Here is a 21,256-nt window from a genome sequence, read left to right on the forward strand (position 1 = left end):
TGGCTCAAATGAATGTAATTAGCTAGCATGTTATTACATATTCTTATCCATCCGCACAAGCAAAAAATCAGGAAAAAGGTGGTAAGAGGCCTGCAGGGATGAACAAAGAGCTACTGGAGCAACTCAAGGAGAAGAAAGAAGTCTACAGAAGGTGGAAAAATGGCCTTGTTGTTTGGGAAGAGTAGAGGAATATTGACAGAACATGTAGGGATGGAATCAGGAAGGCTAAAGCCCTTTTAGAGTTAAACCTGGCAAGGGAAGAAAAGGAAAACAAGAAGGGCTTCTTCAAGTACATTCGTAGCAAAAGGAAGTTTAGGGAGAATGTGAGTCTGCTATCGGATGAGAAGGATGCACTATACAGAGAAGCTGGAGCTACAGAACACCTTCTTGCTGCAGACTCTACAGACAGTCCCTGGAGGATAGAGAGATAGTCTGGGGAATGGAAGACCTTCCTTTGGGGTTTGAGGATTGGGTTGGAGACCTGTTAGGCAAGCTGGACACTCATAAATCCATGGGTCCCAATAGGATACACCCACAAGTGTTGAGGGAGCTGGCTGACATTATTGCTAAGCTGCTTTACATCACTTTTGAATGACCATCAGGTACAGGATTTTACAGGAATAGATAAACCTCAAAGTAGTTGGTTAATTTTAATTATAGTTTTGTCACTGACTAAAAATTCCTAGTATTTAAAAGTTACTATAAATTGTAATTGATTTTTATTTCATATCTAGTGTTGATATTTCAGTGGAAGAAGAGAATGCAAAACACAATAAAAAATAGAAGAAAATTAAAATGGAATCTGGAATGACAAATTTAAGTAGAAAGAATGAGACAAAATTAAGGAATAAACAAATAAGTCATCATAACTTTGGAGTCTATAAACTGCCATCTCTACAGCGTGCTTATGAATCCCCATTGTCTCATTTATCAGCCAGATAAAAAGAATGTCCATCAGCAAAATATGCCATTCAAGGATATTTATGGATGGCTAAGTGATGAAGCAAGAATTTCATTTGGGAATACTTTCGTAACAGATTTATTTTTCTCAACTGGATCCTATGGTAAGGGTTAGCTCAAATTGTGGTTATTACCTTTTTCCTTAGCCATAGTTGAAGCCTTCATTTCTTTTCCTTTTGAAGGGTCTGGAAAATATATAAAACACAAAAAAATGAAAGAAGAAAGTTGGCAGTAAAAGTATACACTGTGTCCATCAATGCCCAAACATGCATAGTACCAGATCAACCAGATGTGCAAAAGAGATATGTTAAGAATTAAGAATTTCCATTTACTTCAATAAAAGGCTCAAGAATTGAAAGCAAACAAAAAATAATTCCCTCTTTAATCAGCTGGCAAAATTTCTGCTGTTCAAACCATACAATCATTCCTGTGTAGCCTACCATTTCGGCCTGTCATGTGAATTCACCAACAGCTCTGTTACTAATTCACTTAGAATAGACCAGCTTTCCCACTTCAATATGGGCTGTTCAGGTCAGACAGCAGTTAAAGAACACTTCAATAAGTGATATGATTATATTATTTCTGAATCAAGTCAGACAGTGCTCTTTTCAACATATCAGATCTATTAAGTGAGAAGAAGCTGGGTTTAGGGTTTTTTTTCACCAAAAGTCTGAGATTCAAAATATATCAAAACTGCACTGAGATTTCAGCAGATCCTTTCATTAGGACTGTTAGTTATTTCCCAACCACATAATGATAAGACATTACCATTTTCCTTTAAGGCTACTGGAGGTTTCATATCTTTTCTTTTACCAGTCTCTAGAAAGAAATATTTAACATTTATCACAAGTCAGGTTAAAGCAATAAGATGACACTTGCAAAGAAAGCAAGTCACAGTTTAATATGTAGAGAGCCAAAAAGATGTGATAATTAAATAGCTTTAACAGTGTGGAAATAAAAGACAGGACAAAACAACAAGGTCACTCATTCTTGCTTTTAGACTTGGATATGCAAAATAATAAGCCCTCAATATGTCATTTAATTTATTCAAATTTTGAGGAAACTATTAAGCTGTATCTCAAGTAGACAGTTAAGAATAATACCTTACAAAGAAGTAAGCAATTTTATAGAGCAGTTGATATCAATGGATTTTTCTTTTGCTGAACCCAAATAAAATATTAATCCTCATTAATACAATTAAAATGTTAGGAATACTTGTCTTGAAAGCTAGTGGCTGCTGATAAGTGTAAGTGGGAGTTTTCTTTATTCAGGAGTCACAAAAGGACCAGTTACTCATTCAGGACTCCATTATTCCTTTAATATCAGAGAGACCAGCTGGGTATTTCCTGTGAACAGGATTTTACTTTGAGTGGAAATATAGCCTTTTAAAATCACAGGTCAATTGGGTAGAAAGTAAGAACAATGCTTATCCTTCAAATATACATTAATATATTCTATATCACAATTAGTAGTCCAAAAACATGATTGGATCTTTCATTTTTCTGCAGTATACAACAAAGTGTTAAAGATATGAGAAAAGTGATACTCTAGTTCTTTCTTCTCCTTGACAAAGTAGAATTCAAGAACAGAAGAAAATCCAAAAGTTGGATAAGCATAAATCAAGGAAACTATGATCTTTTGTTGCCCAGGTGAGACACATGAACTCACATCAGTAACAAAGAGGAGAATCCTGAGCTCCAAGTAATGCCCTTGTTTCGTTCCCCGAAATTTTCAAGAGGAATAATATATTCCTTCCACATATACATACTTTTCTGTAAGTTTATAAAATACTCTGTGCTATGCCAGCAATACTCTGGACTCCATTTAGATATCTCCAACATATAAAAAGATGAGACTGTCACAGTTTGGACCTCAGATGTGCTCTTACAGCTCAGGAACCATGCACGGTTTTCATAGCCTTTGCTGTTTCCCTTAAAATTTTGATCTGTTTTAGCAAGTCATCAGTGCCCATGAATCTTTTATTTCTTAGCATTAGTGTTCAATAGACATCACATTGCAACAAATAGGGTTTTCTCCAAATAGATATGTTCAAACAATCTGTGACATCCTTGTGTGCTGCTAGCAGGCCAATCTAGTGAAGTCGAAAAGACTAGAGATGCATACATCTGTGTTCACAACAAATTAGGAAAAAAAACCTGACTTCTATCAGTCACTCTCAAACAACCCTCAAACACATGGATCTCTCAGTAACCTCTGCCAATCTCAGTCTTAGTCAATCACATGCTTGAGCTATAACCACATGGTCCAGATTTAGACTAAATCCCTGTAAGAATATCCTTTCTATGGGATTTAGACAACTTGGTTTTGACAGACTAGTATCCAAAGCTGGTGTAAAACACATATCAGTGTTTCCGCCAGGATGCAGTTTTAAACCTCTACATTTAAAAGAAGCCCAGGTGGTTACTAGAGAACCTGTATCTGTACAGCACAAATATTGTTAAAAATAATATCATGGATAAAATAATATAAACATAAGCTGGGATGAGCTTGGCTGATTTTCCATCCTCTTATATTCCCACTGAAGACCCGTTGCTAGCATTGAATAGCTGCTCTGATACTCAGTTCTGAATTTCTTTACATCTTCACTTACCTTTTTCCTTTGACCCCTCTGGATTCTTGGGATTTTTTCCTTTCAGAGAATCTGTCAGAATATAATTAGGTTTTTGAGACTTAGAAAATAAGACTGTCCTTCTACGTTTAAAGGGAAAAACACCAAATATTAAAAAAATTAAGACTTAAATTGTGAACCTAAATGCATGAAACTTTGACCTGTCTTTACATCCTCTCTGGTGACTACCTTACATTTTTTAAGGTCCAGTAATGTCAGTAGCGAATGCAAGAGTAGAAGTTACCATAGATCACTGTCTGCAGAGATCTTACAGAAAGGAGAAATCAGAAAGGAGAATAGGAAAATGCAAGTAATAACACAGGATTAGACATTCTTAGGGCTTTACCCAAAACTTCATGAAGACAGAAAGTATTGTTTTCTTTGATGGGCTGAAACTTAATTTTTGCCTCAGTCCTTCAGGGATCATGCATTCAGGGTCAGCAAACACAGTAAAAACAGATATCATGTCATATAAACTTTTTTCTTTTTTTAAAAAAAAAACAAACCAATAACATCTTCACTTCTGAAGTTTATGTATCAGGGAATATGAGGAATTAGTTTTTTCCAAAGTCAGGGAGCAGTTTCATAAGCCTTTGAAAGTATGAGATTTGAGTGAGAGAATATCACAGCTTGCAGGATGCTGAGGAGATCCAATTACACTCCATCTGACAGGATGCAGTATCTAAGCATCCAGAAAAAAAATCCCATGCTATTTATTCCAAATGAAAGCTAACCAAATCTTCAGTAAAACACATAAAGCTAAAAGAACATCCTTTCCAAAATAAATTTCATCCTCCTGGCTGCTATAGTATCAGGAAGCAATCCCACTTATCCATCTGGCTTTGAGTGTGAGTTGTAACAGAAAAAATTCACTTCCAGAGTGGCTGAAGCTGTTGGAGAAATCACACAGTTCAGAGATACATACTTAAATTAAGAGTGTGGTCTTCATGGCAGCAGGTGGACTTCTTCAGAGGAGTGGGAGAAATCTTCTAGTGTGGAAACTGAAAACCTTTGAAAGAGCCTCTCTGTTGACTATGTAGGAAGCCTTGAGACAGCAGCTACCTAACTTAAACATTTTGCTCTGTGAGCACTTTTGTGATCTCAAGTATCATCAGCCACTTTTACAGCCACAGTACACAGGTATAAACCATTACCTTAGGCCATGAGGGTTTGGTGGCATATGCCTATGAGGACTTTTCTGTGATGTGTGTAGCAGATCTCCCTGAGATTTCCTATGATGTGTAATTCCTAACACAGGTTCAGCACTTCTGATTCTCTTAACCTCTGGATGCAGCTACCAGGGCAGGACACTTTCTATTGTGCATCATCTTCCCTACCCTCTGAGCCAAGGCTACTGAGAACTCTAATCTTGCATTCTTACTGAAAATAGGTTTGCAACTTCAGGGATTTAAACAGGGACTCGCTAAAGACTTTCAGACTTCTGCACTCAACTGACCACTTTCCTGATTGTCCCAGAAGGGATAAAACAGAAAGCTGGCTTAAAGCTAACATTCACCTTGCTGCTTTCCTTCTACATCCTATTCCAGAGGTGAAATTTGGTCAGGTTGAGAAGATCATCGAATTGTAGAATGGTATGGTGGGTGTCAGAATGTTGGGGCATCTGTTTTTTCTATTATATCTACCAACAGGACAAGGGGTAATGGGATGAAACTGGAACACAAAAAGTTCCATTTAAATATTAAAAAAAACTATTTTACTGTGAGAGTGACAGAGCAGTGGCACAGGCTGCCCAGGGAGGGTGTGGAGTCTCCTTCCTTGGGGATCTTCAAGACCCGCCTGGACACGTTCCTATACGACCTGATCTAGGTGAACCTGCTTCTGCAGGGGGGTTGGACTAGGTGATCTCTAGATGTTATAGAAAGATGCAGCATCAGCAGTATCTTCCATATAAAGATCTAGTTCTCATGCAAATAACAACAATAAATAAGTAGACGAAAACAGGAGGAAATGCTAACTGCTTTTCTGTAGGTGAGTGTCACAGTACAATTTTCTACTTTTAAAGAAAAAAAATGTGTGATATAAGTTAAGATAAAAAATATTACAGGCAAGATGTTGTTTCATTTTACTTTTACTTTGAATGACACACAAGCATTGCGTAGCAAATGCAAATCAGCACGTTTGTTCCTTTAGTGACAATGTGCTATTATGTGTATGGCAAGAAATAAATATACCCTGATGACTTATTTCCCTTACCAATCTGTGCATAAAAATAAATAGTCTTATTATCCCCACATAATTGACATAAGAAAAGATGCAAAGGTATCCCAAAACTTGTCAAAATCAAATAAGAGTGGAAAAAGGAGTATTTGTATGGAAAACAAATTATGGAACACAGACTAAGACTGAATTTAAGTTATCTGTACAACACAAATGCTGTCACTTTAATAACTCAAAATGGTGCAATTTTAGCATTTTTTATGATATATCATGAGGTTTTAGTGCCATTGTTAGAGATTCTGGATGTTTGAACTTTTACTCTGATTATCTCGGTAAGATATCTACTAAAAAAACCGCATCACAACAACCACATTACGGTTTCATTGGCCTCAGATTATTTGAATATGCCTACGTCAATGGAAAATTAGGTTTTATATTAATTATTGTAAATTAATTTCTTTACCCTTCCTTACTTCAGGGAAAAAAAAAAAAAGAGAAAAACTAGTTATATATTCAGATGGAATCTTGAGGTGTCCTCAAGGCAATGGAAAGTATATTCTTCCAGTGTTCCCCTTAATTACTGCCAATAAAATTAGACTCTAAGATTGAAGACAGTTTATTTGCTTCATAAGATAGGTAAGATAACACTGTGAAGTTGTGATCTATAGAGTATCCCAGCAATAACTCCAAATCAAGGGATTTATGTTTTCCGTCTCTGCTTAAATATAAGCACTATGCACCAGTTTATGAAAATAGCTTGCTTTACAATAAGGTTTTTGGTCTGGACATCTTCCTTGTTATTCCAAACTTAGCTCTTCCTTCAGACAGAATGAGGTGTGATGATGCCTCTTTTACTACATAAAGTGCCAGGTAAACATTAATCATCACAAGTATTTAAAACCTCATTTGAAAACTTTGCTTCATTTGCTTTTACATGAATAGTAACAAACTCTCAAGTTACTTGATGAACATGTATACACAGTCTTCAAAATGCTTACTTTCCTGTGTTCTTCAATATATTTTTATTTGACAGAAACAGATTATAAAACACCAGGTTGCAAAGTGTGAGATGAAGACTTCAATAACTGGTAAACACTACAGGGGTCTACTGAGTAGGTTTGAAGTGGTGATGGAGAGAAGGAAGAGTGGCAAGCAAATAAGGATTTAATTAATGTATGAGGTTCAGTTTGGGCAAATATAGTGGTTGAAATGGGGTATTTATAAGGCTAAATCTTTGCTTATGCAGAATGCAATAGGGAAGCACAGAGCCTGGAAAGGCACCAAGATTTCTAACAGTTTCTCCCACGTTTTTTTACAAGTTCTTCCTATAGAGTCTGCTGACAGCATATTTGGAACTGAACTATTCAGCTTCCTAATCAGCACCCATATTTTTAGACAAAGATATGGAACTGTGCAACTTTGATGCTTATTATGTGAAACAGTGGCTGCCTGAGGGGCCAGGCTCAGCTGGGTTGGCCATTAGTGTTGCTGTAGGGGCTCAGAAAGCTGTGGTGCATTTACAGCTGTATTCAGCATCGAGTAGTAGGTCAAGATCTTACTATTAGCAGCAGTAATGCATTGGGCATAGATGACTATTACATGGAGTAATGAAAGTGATGTGAAGCTAGCAGATAACTCTTTGAGTAATATCTTGGAATTTTTACTGAGATTTTTGCCTTATTTTCCTAAAATGTAGAAAATCTGATGTAACATAGAATCATAGAATCATTTAGATTGGAATAAAACTTTAAGACTATCTAGTCCAAATGTTAACGTAGTACTGCCACATCCAGTACTAAACCACATCTGCATCTACACATCTTGTGAATATCTCCAGGGATATTCACAAGTGGATATATACCCACTTTCCCAGGCAACCTGTCAATGCTTGACAACCCTTTCAGTGAAGAAATTTCTACTAATAACAAATCTAAACCTCCCTGGCACAACCTGAGGCCTTTTCTTCTTAACCTATCACTCGTAATTTGAGAGAAGAAACCAACAGCCACTTTACCACAAATAGCTGTAATAAGTCATAAAGTCTCCCCACAGTCTTCTTTCCTTCAGGCTAAACAACCTCATTTCCCTCAGCCACTCATCTTAAGACTTGTGATCTAGAACCTTCACCAGCTTCGTTGCTCTTCTTTGGAAGGGGCCCAAAACTGTATGCAATATTTGAGATGCAGCCTCGCCTGTGCAGTGTACAGGGGACAACCACTTAGCCATTCCTGCTGGCCACACTATTTCTCATAAAAGCCATGATGCTACAGTCCTTCTGGGCCACCGGTGCACACTACTGGCTCACATTCAAAAACAATACCCTCAGATTCTTTTCCTCTAGATAGCTTTCCAGCCACACATCTCCAGGTTTTTAGTGTTGTATAGGGTTGTCGTGACCCAGTTGCAGAACATGGCATTTGGCCCTGTTCAATCTCATATAACTGGCCTCAGCCCATTGATCCAGTCTGCCTAGATCCCTCTGTAGAACTTTCCTACTCTCAGGCAGATCAACACTCCCACCCAACTTGGTGTCGTATGTAAATTACTGAGGGTGCACTTGATCTCATCATCCAGATCAAACATTCAATTCAGCCTTTTAAACTGGCTCCTATTGAACACTTTGCATAGCTCAAAAGAGCAAGTTCTTAGAAAGGTTTGTAACTTACTCAGAGTGGTTGTGTGATATTTATTTAATTATATTTGAGACTTCTGAAAATTAAGTGGCTCACCGTATTGTGTTTACGTCCTTTTCCCCTCTTTTTTATGCTATAAATCCTGTAAACTATTCTAACTAATTAAACATTGATTGGTTAAGATTTGCAATGGGAAAGACACGTTAATTTTAAACCAATAATTATCTTCATTCTTCCTTGTGTGGTTTTCAACAAGTTTTATATTCTTTTGTGTATTCTTACCTTTATCTTTTAAAGCTGTAGGATTCTTTCCTTCCTTCTCTTTAGCATGTTCTGTGAAAAGAATTTATTAATCTTCAAGCTAGAGTGATGAAAGGCTAACATCTAATACCTCTGAGATAATGATTGATTGATTAATAGGCAGTTTCTAACTGAGAAACGATACTAATTAAAAGTGTAGTACAAAACTGTTTTTCATCAGTTTTAGCATGCTCACAAAATGAAATAATGAACTTTTCTTAAAGGTGATGAAAGAGCAAAGATCATTTAAAATTTATGTCACTGTGGCTTTTAATATCAAACTTTAACAAGTTTTCCTAAATTCTGAGTTTAATCTTTTAATTTTTCATGTAGATGCTTCATGCTACCAAGGCTCTATGCACATTTCTGATACATGTAATGTCATTTAAGTTTTATCATAAATTTGCCAAAATGGTATTATGGTCATGAATTCCTAAACTATACCATAAAACCAAAATGGCTGATGCATCATAAGAGTTTTTTCTTGATGTATATAGGTCTTAGAGTTTTATACAGTTTTTTTCCTGTAGTGTTACCTTTATATTTTGTAGCAATTTGAGATTTCAATTCTTTCTCCTTTCCAGGATCTGTAAAAGAAGTATTGACATCAATAAACTGACAGTTAGAAGCCATAACTGAGTAAAACGATCAGATTTAATTGTAAGAGGGAAGGAAGCAACTAGATCATATGAGAGGCTATAACTGTACACTGGAAAAAACAGTGAAAAATTAAGTGATTGGAAGAGCTGTACAAAATTCACCCGTTTCTATTCAGAGTTCAATTCATGAAATGTGTTTTAGTGATTTAAATACAAAACCTATAAAATTTAGAAGCTTCAATTTAATATAGGTAAAGGATATTTTTTTAACTTTCTTAATCAGAAAGGTCAAAACTGACTCATTGCCAATTTTGACTCAGAGCTAGTTGTGGCCTTATTCACTTGTCTAGGTTTGCTCATTCTTGCTGAACAAATCCAAGGGTCTCCTTATTGAAATTATTCTTTTCTAAGGGTTAGATGTATCAAATTGAGAGAGCAACACCATAGTGACAAACAGGGGGATGAAAGGTTCTTTTTATTCTGCCTACACACAAGCAGGCAAGATGGTTAGGCCACACCATGTTTGATGGATACTGTACTAAAAAGGGCAGTCCCCTGTAAAAAGCATAAGAAATTGAACCAGAATTCCATTTCATTCAAAATATGAGTTCACCATTTGGGAGCAAGTGGTCCCAGACTTTTACTACTAAAAGAACAAATGAAACTGCTTTGAATTCTTGCCTGTTAAGTGAGTGTTTTAACCATCTGACTACTGGCTACATTGGTTGGTACATGTACTGGTTTGTACATTGTACTCTGTTAGAAGTCTCTCTTAGTTTCTACACATAGGATAAGAGGTCAAGACTCCTAAGGAGGAGGAGGTTGTGCTTAGCAGATAGATGTGAAACTTGCAGTAGCTACAACGATAACTGCAGTAATAACTCTTTACTGCCTTAAGCACAGACAATTCACGAATTGTTGCTTTTCCTATAAAAGTATGGAATATATCCTACAGTGATTTATCACAGTATCAATGAGGCTCCTTGTTCCTAGTTTATTATTTGGCTCTGTGTAAGACAAACTCAGTTTATGGGGAATCTGAATTGAAGGAATCCAGAAATAATAAAATGTTATTTATGGTAGAAGTAACCGTCAAGTGGAAAAACTTAGTTTACTCTCTCCTTCCATTCTCACTACATTCCAGACATCTGTTTCAGAAGCTACTCCTTCTTTCCTGCTTCTACCTTTAAGTTTTGTACTCAACATTTTGTGATTCAGCCATTAATCATGTGAGAAAACAAACTATTTACTGCAGATTATAGAATCATAGAATGATTTGGGTTGGAAGGGACCTTAAAAGTAATATAGTTCCAACCCTCCCCTGCCACGGACAGGAACAGCTTCCACTAGACCAGGTTGCTCAAAACTCCATCCAACCTGGCCTTGAACAATTCCAGGAATGGGGCATCCACAACTTCTTTAGAGAACCTTTCTGTCTAGCATATACGGGTGAACTAAGTATCTCTAATAGTCCTAATAAAATTCAAAGCAATTTTAAAATATTAAATTAATGACAGGAGTCTTTTGTAACAGAAATAAGAATCAATGAGATGACTGAAAAAATTGTTTTTCTGAGCTCATGAGTTATGAAAAAATAAGAAAAGACATTCTATATCAACTGTAATGGTCTCTAGAAAAAAAAAAAAAAGTGGAAGACACAAATCCTTCTCCTAAATCCTTTGCTTTCAGTACTCTGCCTGTAAGTACTTAAAGTTGCTGTGAACCTCCATTATCATAAACACAGTTACTGAAATTGTTGCATAAGATGTTACCACAACAATGCATTTGGCAAAAATGAACATTAAACAATGCTGAACTGAAAGTTTTAGTCATTACTGCCAAAGGTTGAAGTCCCATGTGATCTTTAAACAATGAAACACTTGGGAAGATGTTTAGAGATAGTTGTAATCTTTGAGAGGAAAAAAAATGGCTTTTAGGATGATGTGTCAAAGCTACTGCTGAGGAATTTAAAAAAGACTTAGGACTGACATGGAAATGGGAAATTACAGTGTAAATAAACACTGGCCATATTCTGCAGGATTGAACTTACTGACCACTTTTAGGCAATCTGTCATAACTTGGCAGGTGACAATCTGTAGCACAGATCCCATGACAAGAGCCTTGTGTTACTTGTTCTGTGTTATTTGTATTGTTAAACTGCTAGTGACATCAGAATATATAACTGAGACCTGTAGTGAGCCTAGCAGGTGTGAAGAATTTGGTGTGTAAAATAATATAAATTTTGTCTTTTTTTTCTTTATTTTGTGGGCTGGCATTGCATAAGTCTCTTCCTTTTCTCAAGGAAGAACCAACAATATTGGGGTGAAATCTCTTTGGCTTAAATAATTAATATGTTCAGAAATTCCAATTTATTACTATTATCAGCTTTGTTGTATTAGTTCTACTCCGTCTAATCACCCACAATCTGCAATTCTGACTAGCAGCAGGAGCTTTTATAATTTTTTTTTTATTCATAGATTTTAATTGCTTTATCAACCATAGGAAGAAACAATATGTAAAACTATAGCTTACTTCCTTGTTTCATCTTTGGTTTATCTGAGGAAAGAGAAAAGAAGCAAAAGTGAAAAAATGAAATAAAAAAGTAAAATTAAAATAAATATTCACGTAGGAAAATATTTTGAATAAAAACAGGTAATGAAAATTATTTAAATAGATTAGTCCCTAAATGCTTAGATATATCTTGAAAGTAATTTCCAGTCCATTGTTGCTTTACAATGTATGTGAAAATAGTTAATGGTTTCCACTTAGTACCTTACAGATGTGCAAAAACAGCATAAAAAACACCAGTATCATATGACATGCTTTAACCGATGGTAATTAACTTCTTTCCCAGTACTATTATTGCCATTTAAAAAAATTACCTTTTACCCATTCCTTTTAAGTATTAATTCTCACTTCTCTTAACAGCATGCAGTAATTTCCCAGTAACCATCTGAAACTTGTTCACATAATTTTTCAAATAGGGCAAAGAGTTAAAGCACTGTCTTTTTCTAGGCACTTCCGGCTTTTCTCTGCCTTCTTATTCACTTTTTAATAGTTAAGAATGTTACATGCAACTTTGCTTTAGTACTAATAAAAGACTAGTGAACTGAAACATTGCTGCAACCTTTTAGCTTACTTCGAGATTTGAGGATTTGAGGTCAAAGCTGCAATAGCACGTTTGATCATTAAAACCTTCAGGTTTGAAACAATGACACTATGTCTTGATTGCTAAAAAAAAAAGAGCTAACAATACTGCAGATTTTCCTGCAAGTCTCCTTATATTTAGTGTTTTTATTAAATTGCAAATCCAAATTTTGACAAGGTCTGATTTCTTCTACTTTCACATGTCCTGATGTGCAACAGCTAGAAAAGTAAACTATTTTAATTTCTCAGTCTAAAAGGCTCAATAATCTCTTTCAGTTTAAAAACTATTTCCTAGTGCATTCATAGTTTTCTGATAAAGTAAAAGAGCCCTCTTTTTTTTTTTTTTTTTTTTTTTCCCAGATCATCTAGATACCTGGAATTGCTCAATTAGGTACAATTTTCTCTTCACTCAAAACATAACTCTGAGCTGCTTCCATCGGGTTATAATTTATGCTTCCATGAGAATTACAAGCCTATGCTACTATTCAAAAATCTTTGTTAAATTTTTTTTTTGGCTCACTTTTTTTTCAGTGATCAATGTGTTGGCAGTAGCTCCATACATACAGAGTGCAGAAATTGGATGAGGTGGCAATTGCTGTCTGAAAGTGTTTATGTTCAGTTCTGCACGACAGAGGAACTGAACTGCTGCCAGAGCTTGAAGTAGCTGCAGAAATAGTTGTGATAGACATTACATGTTGCTCTCATTCCTTTGACTTGAAGAAACTAGATGTCTGATGGCATGGGGAAAAAGTACCTCTGCTACTACTGACTGCTCCTGTGGGAAAGATCTGTCCCCCTTTTGAGCTCTGTAGGTATCACAACCAATGGTTTAGAAATCCCTGTTCAGTACCTAACATGTGAAACTCTTGGTTTGTACTGCTCAGTCTGTGCTCTTTACAACACAGATGAAATTTTTGTAGACAAAGTCCCATCTAATGATGACACATTGTAGAAGGGACAGATCTTACCACAATCACCACTTCATTGTTGCATGAAATAGCCAAACAGAGGGGTAGCAGTGCAGATAGCTATGGATTCACTTGTATAGCAACAGCAAATAGTGTGGAGATACCCAGACTAACAGTGACTGAAATCTAGGCCAAGGCCCACCTAATTATAACATTTTCCATGACAACTGAGAAGCAGCTGACAGCTGCTGCAGGGTGTCTGTGCTGTCTTGAGTAATGCTGAGTAAAGCTGAAGCTGAGAAATTGGAGAAAATAAAGAGATAATAGCTCAACTGACCAAAGATACATTAGGAAATGTATCTTATACCTTGTTCTAAGGGTTACTGTCAAATTTGAAAAAACTCCAATATGATGACTCTGGAAATGCCAAATTCATCATAAGGGCTCTAAATGCCAATTTGAGCATGAGTAAATTAAAAAAAAAACACCTTGGCAGAGAGTTAGTAACAAAACACAATGAATATGTGTCATATAAAGGAAGCCAGGGCTGATAAGTTTTGGTATTTACACCAAATTTAATTTCACTACTTTTCTCTGTACTGTATAAGCCAAAAAAAAAAAAAAAGTATGGATTGCTTTCAACAAGTGTGCAAGAAGTAAGCATGCAGGATATAAGGCCAAAATCAAAAATAATTAGAAATATAACTGTATGTAATGGAAAAAGATATATCTTTATCTATGAATTTTAGAGCTCAAATGTCTTCTTCGAGATCACCATCAACATTCATTGACTTGAGTTTTGTTTTAGCCTGATACAGGCTATCCCTTAGTGTTCCTGACTAGTTGGCTTTGAAAAATGTATGTAGACTTTGTAACCTTCTGAACTACATGCCATCAAGTACACTTCTTGCAACCTTTCTTCCCACACATTCTCATTCATAACTCATCCATACCAATTCTAAGCTTTTTTCTAAAAACGTCTACAGCTTCTGCTCTCATGAGCTTTTCAGTTTCTGTGCAGTAGACGTAGTTTCTGTGTAGTAGACATGGCTCTGTGGGCCTAATGTTTCATTTGAAAGAAAGGCAGCTCAGATGACTTTAGAAGGCCTCTGTCCCTACACCTCATTGCAAATTACTCTCTAAGACTGAATAGTAAAGGCAGATTCCTGCCCAGGCTACAGGAGCAGGAAGCCTCTTGCAAGATTTGTGGGACACATTTTTTTTAAACTTAAGCCTATTCATCTGAAGACTTTTTGTGGGGATGAAGTTTTGTGGAAGTGGGACAAAACTAAAATTACCTGTTGCTCTGATAAACACAGTAAAGCCTTAACAAATGGTAGCAGAGCAATGGATTGAAAAGTTGCTGTCATCCAGCTGTCTGAATCAGAGGTTTTTGTTTCTGTGTCATTATCTTTTATGATAGATAACACCAATGTGTTTTGTCTCCTTTTTACCTTGCTTTGATGCCTTTGTTGCTCTTTCTTCCTTCTTCTTCTCAGGTACTGCTGCAAAAAAAGAGATAAGGTTTGTTTTCTAGTCAGAAGCATTGCTCCAACAAAGCTTTTCTTAAATGCTTACAGATTACTTTGAGGCAAACAATTTCAGAGATTTGAAACCTTCCTCTCTCTGATATATTACTACATATAGTAAGCATCTTTAATCTATCTTAAAATAGAAAAGAGAAAATGCAATCAGTGAACATTTTTCTTTATTTCAGAAAATAAATACCAGCATTATCTTTTAGATCTCAGGTGGAACAGATGCTAAACTGTACTGTATATCACAAAGGAGAGGGCAAAGCAAGCAGGTGTCTATTATGCCTAGCCATGTGAGGGTTCCCCATGTAAGCTTGGTTTTCTCTTTGCACTAGAAGAAACCTCCACTCTGCATCCCTGACAGAGCAAAATATTTTCCTCTATTCTTGATTTTAAGTGTATAGTTAGTCTCAGCGATAGTCGCAGCCAGACTCTGTATTACAGACACCTAACTCAGTGCTTGTGAATACTGTGATTTCTACACGCAAGAAGAAAAATGTGAATGAGACCACTTGTGCAGCAGGGCTGCTAGACCTTTACTGATACCAGGGGAAGCAATCGTAACAACCCAGGTGAGAATGTCTGGATATAGCTAACTGATTGTTCAAAAAATTTAGCTTGCACAGTTCCTTCCACAGTTTGACAGACAAGTGACAGAGATTATTTGTTCATGGTGCCACATTAAGGATTAAATGACCTAAGAAGAGGAGGCACAGGAAAGAATCCTGTCAGCTTTTTATAGTTTCTGACAATTTAAATGGCAAGTTTGGCAATGTACAAGATTTCCTGTAGATTACTGAATATAATTAGAATATATATATTTTCTCATCTAATTGACTTATTCAGGATTAAGACTTGCAAATACATAAACATATTTGTTTAGCTATCAATGGTACTGCCAACCCTTCATTTTTGTAAAACCAAGCTTTTGTAGACATAATTTATAATTATTATGCCTAATGAAAAGTGTTAATTAAAAAAGGTATCCTCTTACAATGTTTGAGACACAAAATGTGGCATTAAGAAAATAAGCTTTGCTGTCATTGCCTTGTTTAAAAGTAGTGCAAAGAATAAATGATCAGCATAAATGAATGGCAAGTATAGAAATGTCTTTGCAGCTACAAAGTTATCAGCACATAACATCCCCTCAGTTTGTTATTTTAACCTGTCAAGCACAGAAATATTTTGAACACAATGTTTTATTACAATGTTTTATAAATTCAGAGCTTGGCTTCTAGAGCCAAGGTAAATACTAATGTTCCTGTTCTGTTATCATTATTAATGCTGAGAAATTCAGGGAATTCAAAGGACCTACAAAGTGCCTTCATTTGTGCTCACTGCTCTTGGAGCAACTTCTTGGTGGTCCATCTGTGGCTAGGCTTTCATGTCAGGCAGCAGAGAAGCCTTCTAAAGCTGCAGGGCATGATGGCCCAAGCAGGCCATCTCAGTTAGTAAGCTGTAACAAATCTGAAATATGTACAAGTGGGCTGGGGACTGAAAGAGGAATCTCCAGCTCCCTACAGAAAATCACCTGAGATTCAATATTCAGACAGATGAACTGTCTCAGATTGAGTGGGAAGGAGCAACTCACACATAGAAACCACTCCCTTTCTACTTGCTCTGTTTAAAGAATGTTGTGGAGTGCGTAAGAATTGTGTGCAAGCCATGTGAAAATGGTGAAATTTTGAACCTCTGCACCTCTCTCATCTCAGATGTATTATTGAAGGTAATATTCAGTGTAATATTCAGTAATATTCAAGTGTACACTGAAAGGATGACTGACTGGATTCACAGAAGAAAAATCTAAGTCTGTCAGTTATGTTTGTGTTACTGGACAAAAAGAAAGCCAAGGAGGAGCAAAGTTCCTTAATGTTTATTGTAGATCTCTGCTATTACCATCCATGTAACTTATGCCTAGATCAGCAGGGCTACTTAAATCAGCAATAGACTAGTCAGCTACAAGCCTAGGTGAATCTGGGCTTTGAGGTCTGCCACTGAACAAACCAGTATCAAAGTGCTTCTAGAATTCTTGCTGAAGTGATCAATATCATGAAGAAAGAGCTTATTTTAATATGGAAAAAAGGTATGAAAAGAAACACCAGAAACCAGTCCCATAAACATTCCAAAATATATTTTTAGTATCTAAAGCTGCAAAGTAACAATGACAAAAGTATAATGAATTCTTGAGAACCATTGTTTTCTCTAAAACATTCTAAAAAGGATAATTTTTATCTAAAACTAAAACAGTTTTAGTTCATTCAGTTTCTGGAAACCAGGATACTGATGAAATAAAGGAAGTATTTTCTGAATACTGAATTGCAGGCTACAAGAGCACTACAGCTTTCTGAGAAAATCAGGTATTTAGGGTTAAAATCGTGTGGTGATAGACCATGTGTGCAGCTATGAGGAGGAAACCAGCCATCCTTGAGAAGCATTGAGACTGCTGTTTAAAAATAACTATATATCAGTATTCGGGCTATCGGTGCATTTAGTAATGCTACAATGCCTTTGTGAGTATTTGTGAAGAGGAACTTGCTGAGACAGATCAGAGCTTTAGTAGGTTTTGGGAACTGCCAAATAATATCATCTGGACACGGCAGAATAGTACCTAAAAGGACAAAAAGAACACCACATTCTTCCCTTTGCTTTTTGGGAAGGGACATGTGAGTTAGTTTGGTAATGCTGAGAGATCTTTTATCTTCAGTAATAGGTGTCACTTTAAAAGTCTTTATAAATGGAAAGCCTGCACACAGAGTCAGTGTTTGGAATTAGACTCCAAAGAAGACTGAGTTTTGTTTTCATTACAATGGGGACAAGTTTTGTGAGTTTTGTTCCACCGAACATTCAAAATTCTCGCCACTTCCAATTGCCAGCCTGAAAGATGATCTCTTGGAAAAAATGGTCCCAATTCAAGTGTTTTCAATTTGAAAAGATGATCCTTTACCACTGTGACTTAAGCAACGTGAAAGTATTATAATGTGTTATAATTTTCTCTTTGGAAGAAAAACATTACGTGTTAAAAAAAGACAACAAACAACAAAAAGCTCCCACAAAGTAAAACCTAAACCAACAAAAAAATCCCTGACTGAAATAACACAAAATAAATACACAAAAGATAAAGCAGAGATTTGTCAGGGATACATATTTATAGCAAGTTATAGTTTTTTAAAAAACCAATTAAATAAATGGAGTCTGGGCTCCAATTTATATTTTGTTATTTCTCAGCAAAATTTTTGACAACTTGGTGTAATGTAGATTAAATGAGTGATTTCTATGATAACTGTTTCTCTGATTCCACCATAAGTTTTTTGGAATCAAAAAGCACCCTAAGTAAATTCACAGATGACACCAAGCTGGACAGATGTATAGACCTGCTTGAGGGCAGGATGGCTCTTCAGAGGAATCTGGACAGGCTGGATAGATGGGCCGAGGCTAATTGCATGAGATTCAACAAAGCCAAAATGCCGGGTGCTGCACTTGGGCCACAACAACCTCATGCAACACTACAGGCTTGGGGCAGAGTGGCCTGAGAGCTGTCTTGTGGTAAAGGACCTGGGGATTTTAATTGACAGCCATCTAAACATAAGCCAGCAGTGTACTCAGGTGGCTGAGAAGGCCAATAGCATCCTGGCTTGTACCAGAAATTGGGAGACCAGCAGGACCAAGGAAGTGATTGTCCTCTTGTACTTGGCACTGGTGAGGCTGCACCTCGAGTACTGTGTCCAGTTCTGCCCCTCACTACAAGAGGGACATTGAGGTGCTGGAGAGTGTCCAGAGATGGGCAATGAAGCTGGTGAAGGGTCTAGAGAATAAGTCTTATGAGGAGTCACTCTACAACTACCAGATAGGGAGTTGTAGTGAGGTGGGGGTTGATCTATCTACAGTAACAAATGATAGAACATGAGGAAATGGGTTCAAGCTGTGCCAGGGAAAGTTTGGACTGGACATTAGGAATAATTTTTCCCCAAGAGGGTTACTAAACTTTGGAACAGGCTGCCCAGGGAGGTGGTGTATTACCATCCCTGGAGGTATTCAAAAAATTATAGATGAGGTGTTTAGGGATATGGTCTTGATTACTTCAGTTTAGTGATAAGCCTGGCAGTTTGAGGTTAATGGTTGTACTTGATGATCTTAAAGGTCTTTTCCAACCATAATGATTCTATGATTTTATGAAATGAGAGAGTACTTATCAAATATTGTCTTGTACTGCAAGTAGCCAGGAGAGCAATTCATCGGTCAAATATTTCTGCAGTATCAATAGTTGTAGGCTACAATCAAATTTGTCAGATTGTTTTTATCTCAAATGAGTCATTACATAACTAATATAAACATCAGAGAGATGCATTCCAAAATGTCACTGATTTTAAAGCTATTTTGAGATATCTGCTTGATATGAAAGAAAGCTGAAGGAAATCACTCTGACTAGAGACAATGAACACTTCACTTACTGAACCCTAAGGTCAGAGGCAGGAATTTCATCACTAATATAAAAAAATCATGAACCTAACCAGTTTCTCTTATGGTTTAGGAATCATTCCGTGACATGGAGAAATGAAAAAAATCTCTACCATAGTGACATTACAGAACCTTTTGTGATAAAGTACAACAAAACTTCATAAGACCTTCATAGTTCATGAGAAGCACAAGCTAGAGGGAATGGTCTAGACCTTCTCCTGTGCCAGTAGGTTATTTTTTTAATTACTGAAGAGAATTTCATCAAAATCCTGATTTGTTTTCAGGACAGCACTTTCATGAATATGCTTGAAAATTTAAAAATTTACCAACAGCTACTGAGTATTGGTAAAGACATTGTACCTAGGAAGCTGCTAAATCTAAATGGATTAATGACAGAAAAATGCAAAAAAATTAAATAAAGAGAATCAATAAAGAACAATCAAATATAAATTGAAAAGGAATGATTTTAAGTCTTTTAAGTATTTTTCAAACTTAGCGAAAAGTATATCTATTAGATAACCACTAGAATTTCTCTGTAATTATTAAAAAAAATATTTAAAAGAATATAATAGCATTTGTGATTCCAACTAAAAGGAAAAAGGAACTGTAACACTTTAATATAAATATAATTTTTACCCTGGAGTACTATGTTTGAGTTTCAAAATTAGCTTCATAAAGTTAAATTTAGATCACTTGTTAACAACTAATTTTTTCAGAAATTAACAATTACTCTGATAGCTATCAGCTATTTCTGTTTAATGGGGATTGGTGACTGAATAAAACAATGTTTTTATTTTTTAGATACTGGAGAAAAATTTCAGGTTTAACATTTACCTGATCCTATAGTAAAACTAAAGTGCCCAAGACCAATATTTTCAGGGGCTAAGACCACTCTTTTTACAACAATAATAAAAGAATATTTCTTTTTTATATAATAGAAACCTACAATTTCTATAATTCTATGAAGTTTTTTCAAGTATCTCTTAATTCAACATAAGGAAGAATCATAGAATCATGATTGGCTTCCATCCTGCAAAATGATGGAGACACGATGATGACCTCTTACATATACAAATGTTTGCTTCTTATCTAAATTAATATGAAGTATGATATGCGCTAGGAAAAAGTTGAGGCTACTCTCAACAATAAAGCAGAGAGGGTTACAAGCTTGGCAGAAATGAGTTCACACAGATGTTGAGATGTGGGTTTCATATGCACTCTACAACATTACAGAAGAAATAATAGTATATAAAAAAAAGATTTGCTCAGGGGCTTCATGCAGTAGGGTAAAGCTTTATTTGATCACCTATGGCAGAAAGACTACCTTTATTTGCAGCTTTGGCTGTCTAGAATTTGCCAGAAATGCAAAAGATTAACCTAACTTTTTTTTTTTCCCCCTCTTTAGTTTCATTGTTTTGTCTGGTGGGAGTATAAAGAGAAAAAATGCTTAAATTACCTCTGTTTTCTGTTTTGCTCAATAAAATTAACTTCAGAGTAATGACAACATTATGAATTTATCCCATGAAACAGGGAACTTAAAAACATCCAGTAAAGGGAATAAAGTAGCAGCTTTGATTTCCTTACATTAATCTCCACAGCTGTGATCCAGTAACCCTTCCTCGTGTTCCAGAAGAGCACTCTATTGCAATTCAGCCTGACTACTTGTGTCGGTATTTACTGGTTGATGTGAATCAAGCTTCATAAATGAACTCTAAAGTAAAAGAAGATGCTTGAATGATAGCAGGGTATTAAAACTGGAAATTCTCATTTCCCTGTTGACTTGTGGTGCACAGCTCAGAGACGACCATCCACAACTCTGAGCAGCTGGTACATGCGGTGTCATTGGTTTGAAAAGGAACATTTATAAATCAAGTTGGTCATTGATATGAATAAACAGGCTGAGAGTGAAGTG

The 21,256-nt window shown here is 36.1% G+C and overlaps 1 protein-coding gene across 1 annotated transcript in view; it reads right to left on the bottom strand.

The window, feature by feature from the left end:
• Window positions 1–21,256, bottom strand: part of TRDN (triadin) — a 231,466-nt gene that overhangs the window by 48,467 nt on the left and 161,743 nt on the right. The window contains 7 exon segments of the mRNA XM_061989612.1: window positions 1,095–1,145; window positions 1,729–1,779; window positions 3,572–3,622; window positions 8,683–8,733; window positions 9,237–9,287; window positions 11,832–11,855; window positions 14,809–14,856. Coding sequence (XP_061845596.1) covers window positions 1,095–1,145; window positions 1,729–1,779; window positions 3,572–3,622; window positions 8,683–8,733; window positions 9,237–9,287; window positions 11,832–11,855; window positions 14,809–14,856 — 327 coding nt within the window.

The sequence above is a fragment of the Colius striatus genome, chromosome 2 (genome assembly GCF_028858725.1).
Source record: "Colius striatus isolate bColStr4 chromosome 2, bColStr4.1.hap1, whole genome shotgun sequence".
NCBI classification, from domain to species: domain Eukaryota; kingdom Metazoa; phylum Chordata; class Aves; order Coliiformes; family Coliidae; genus Colius; species Colius striatus.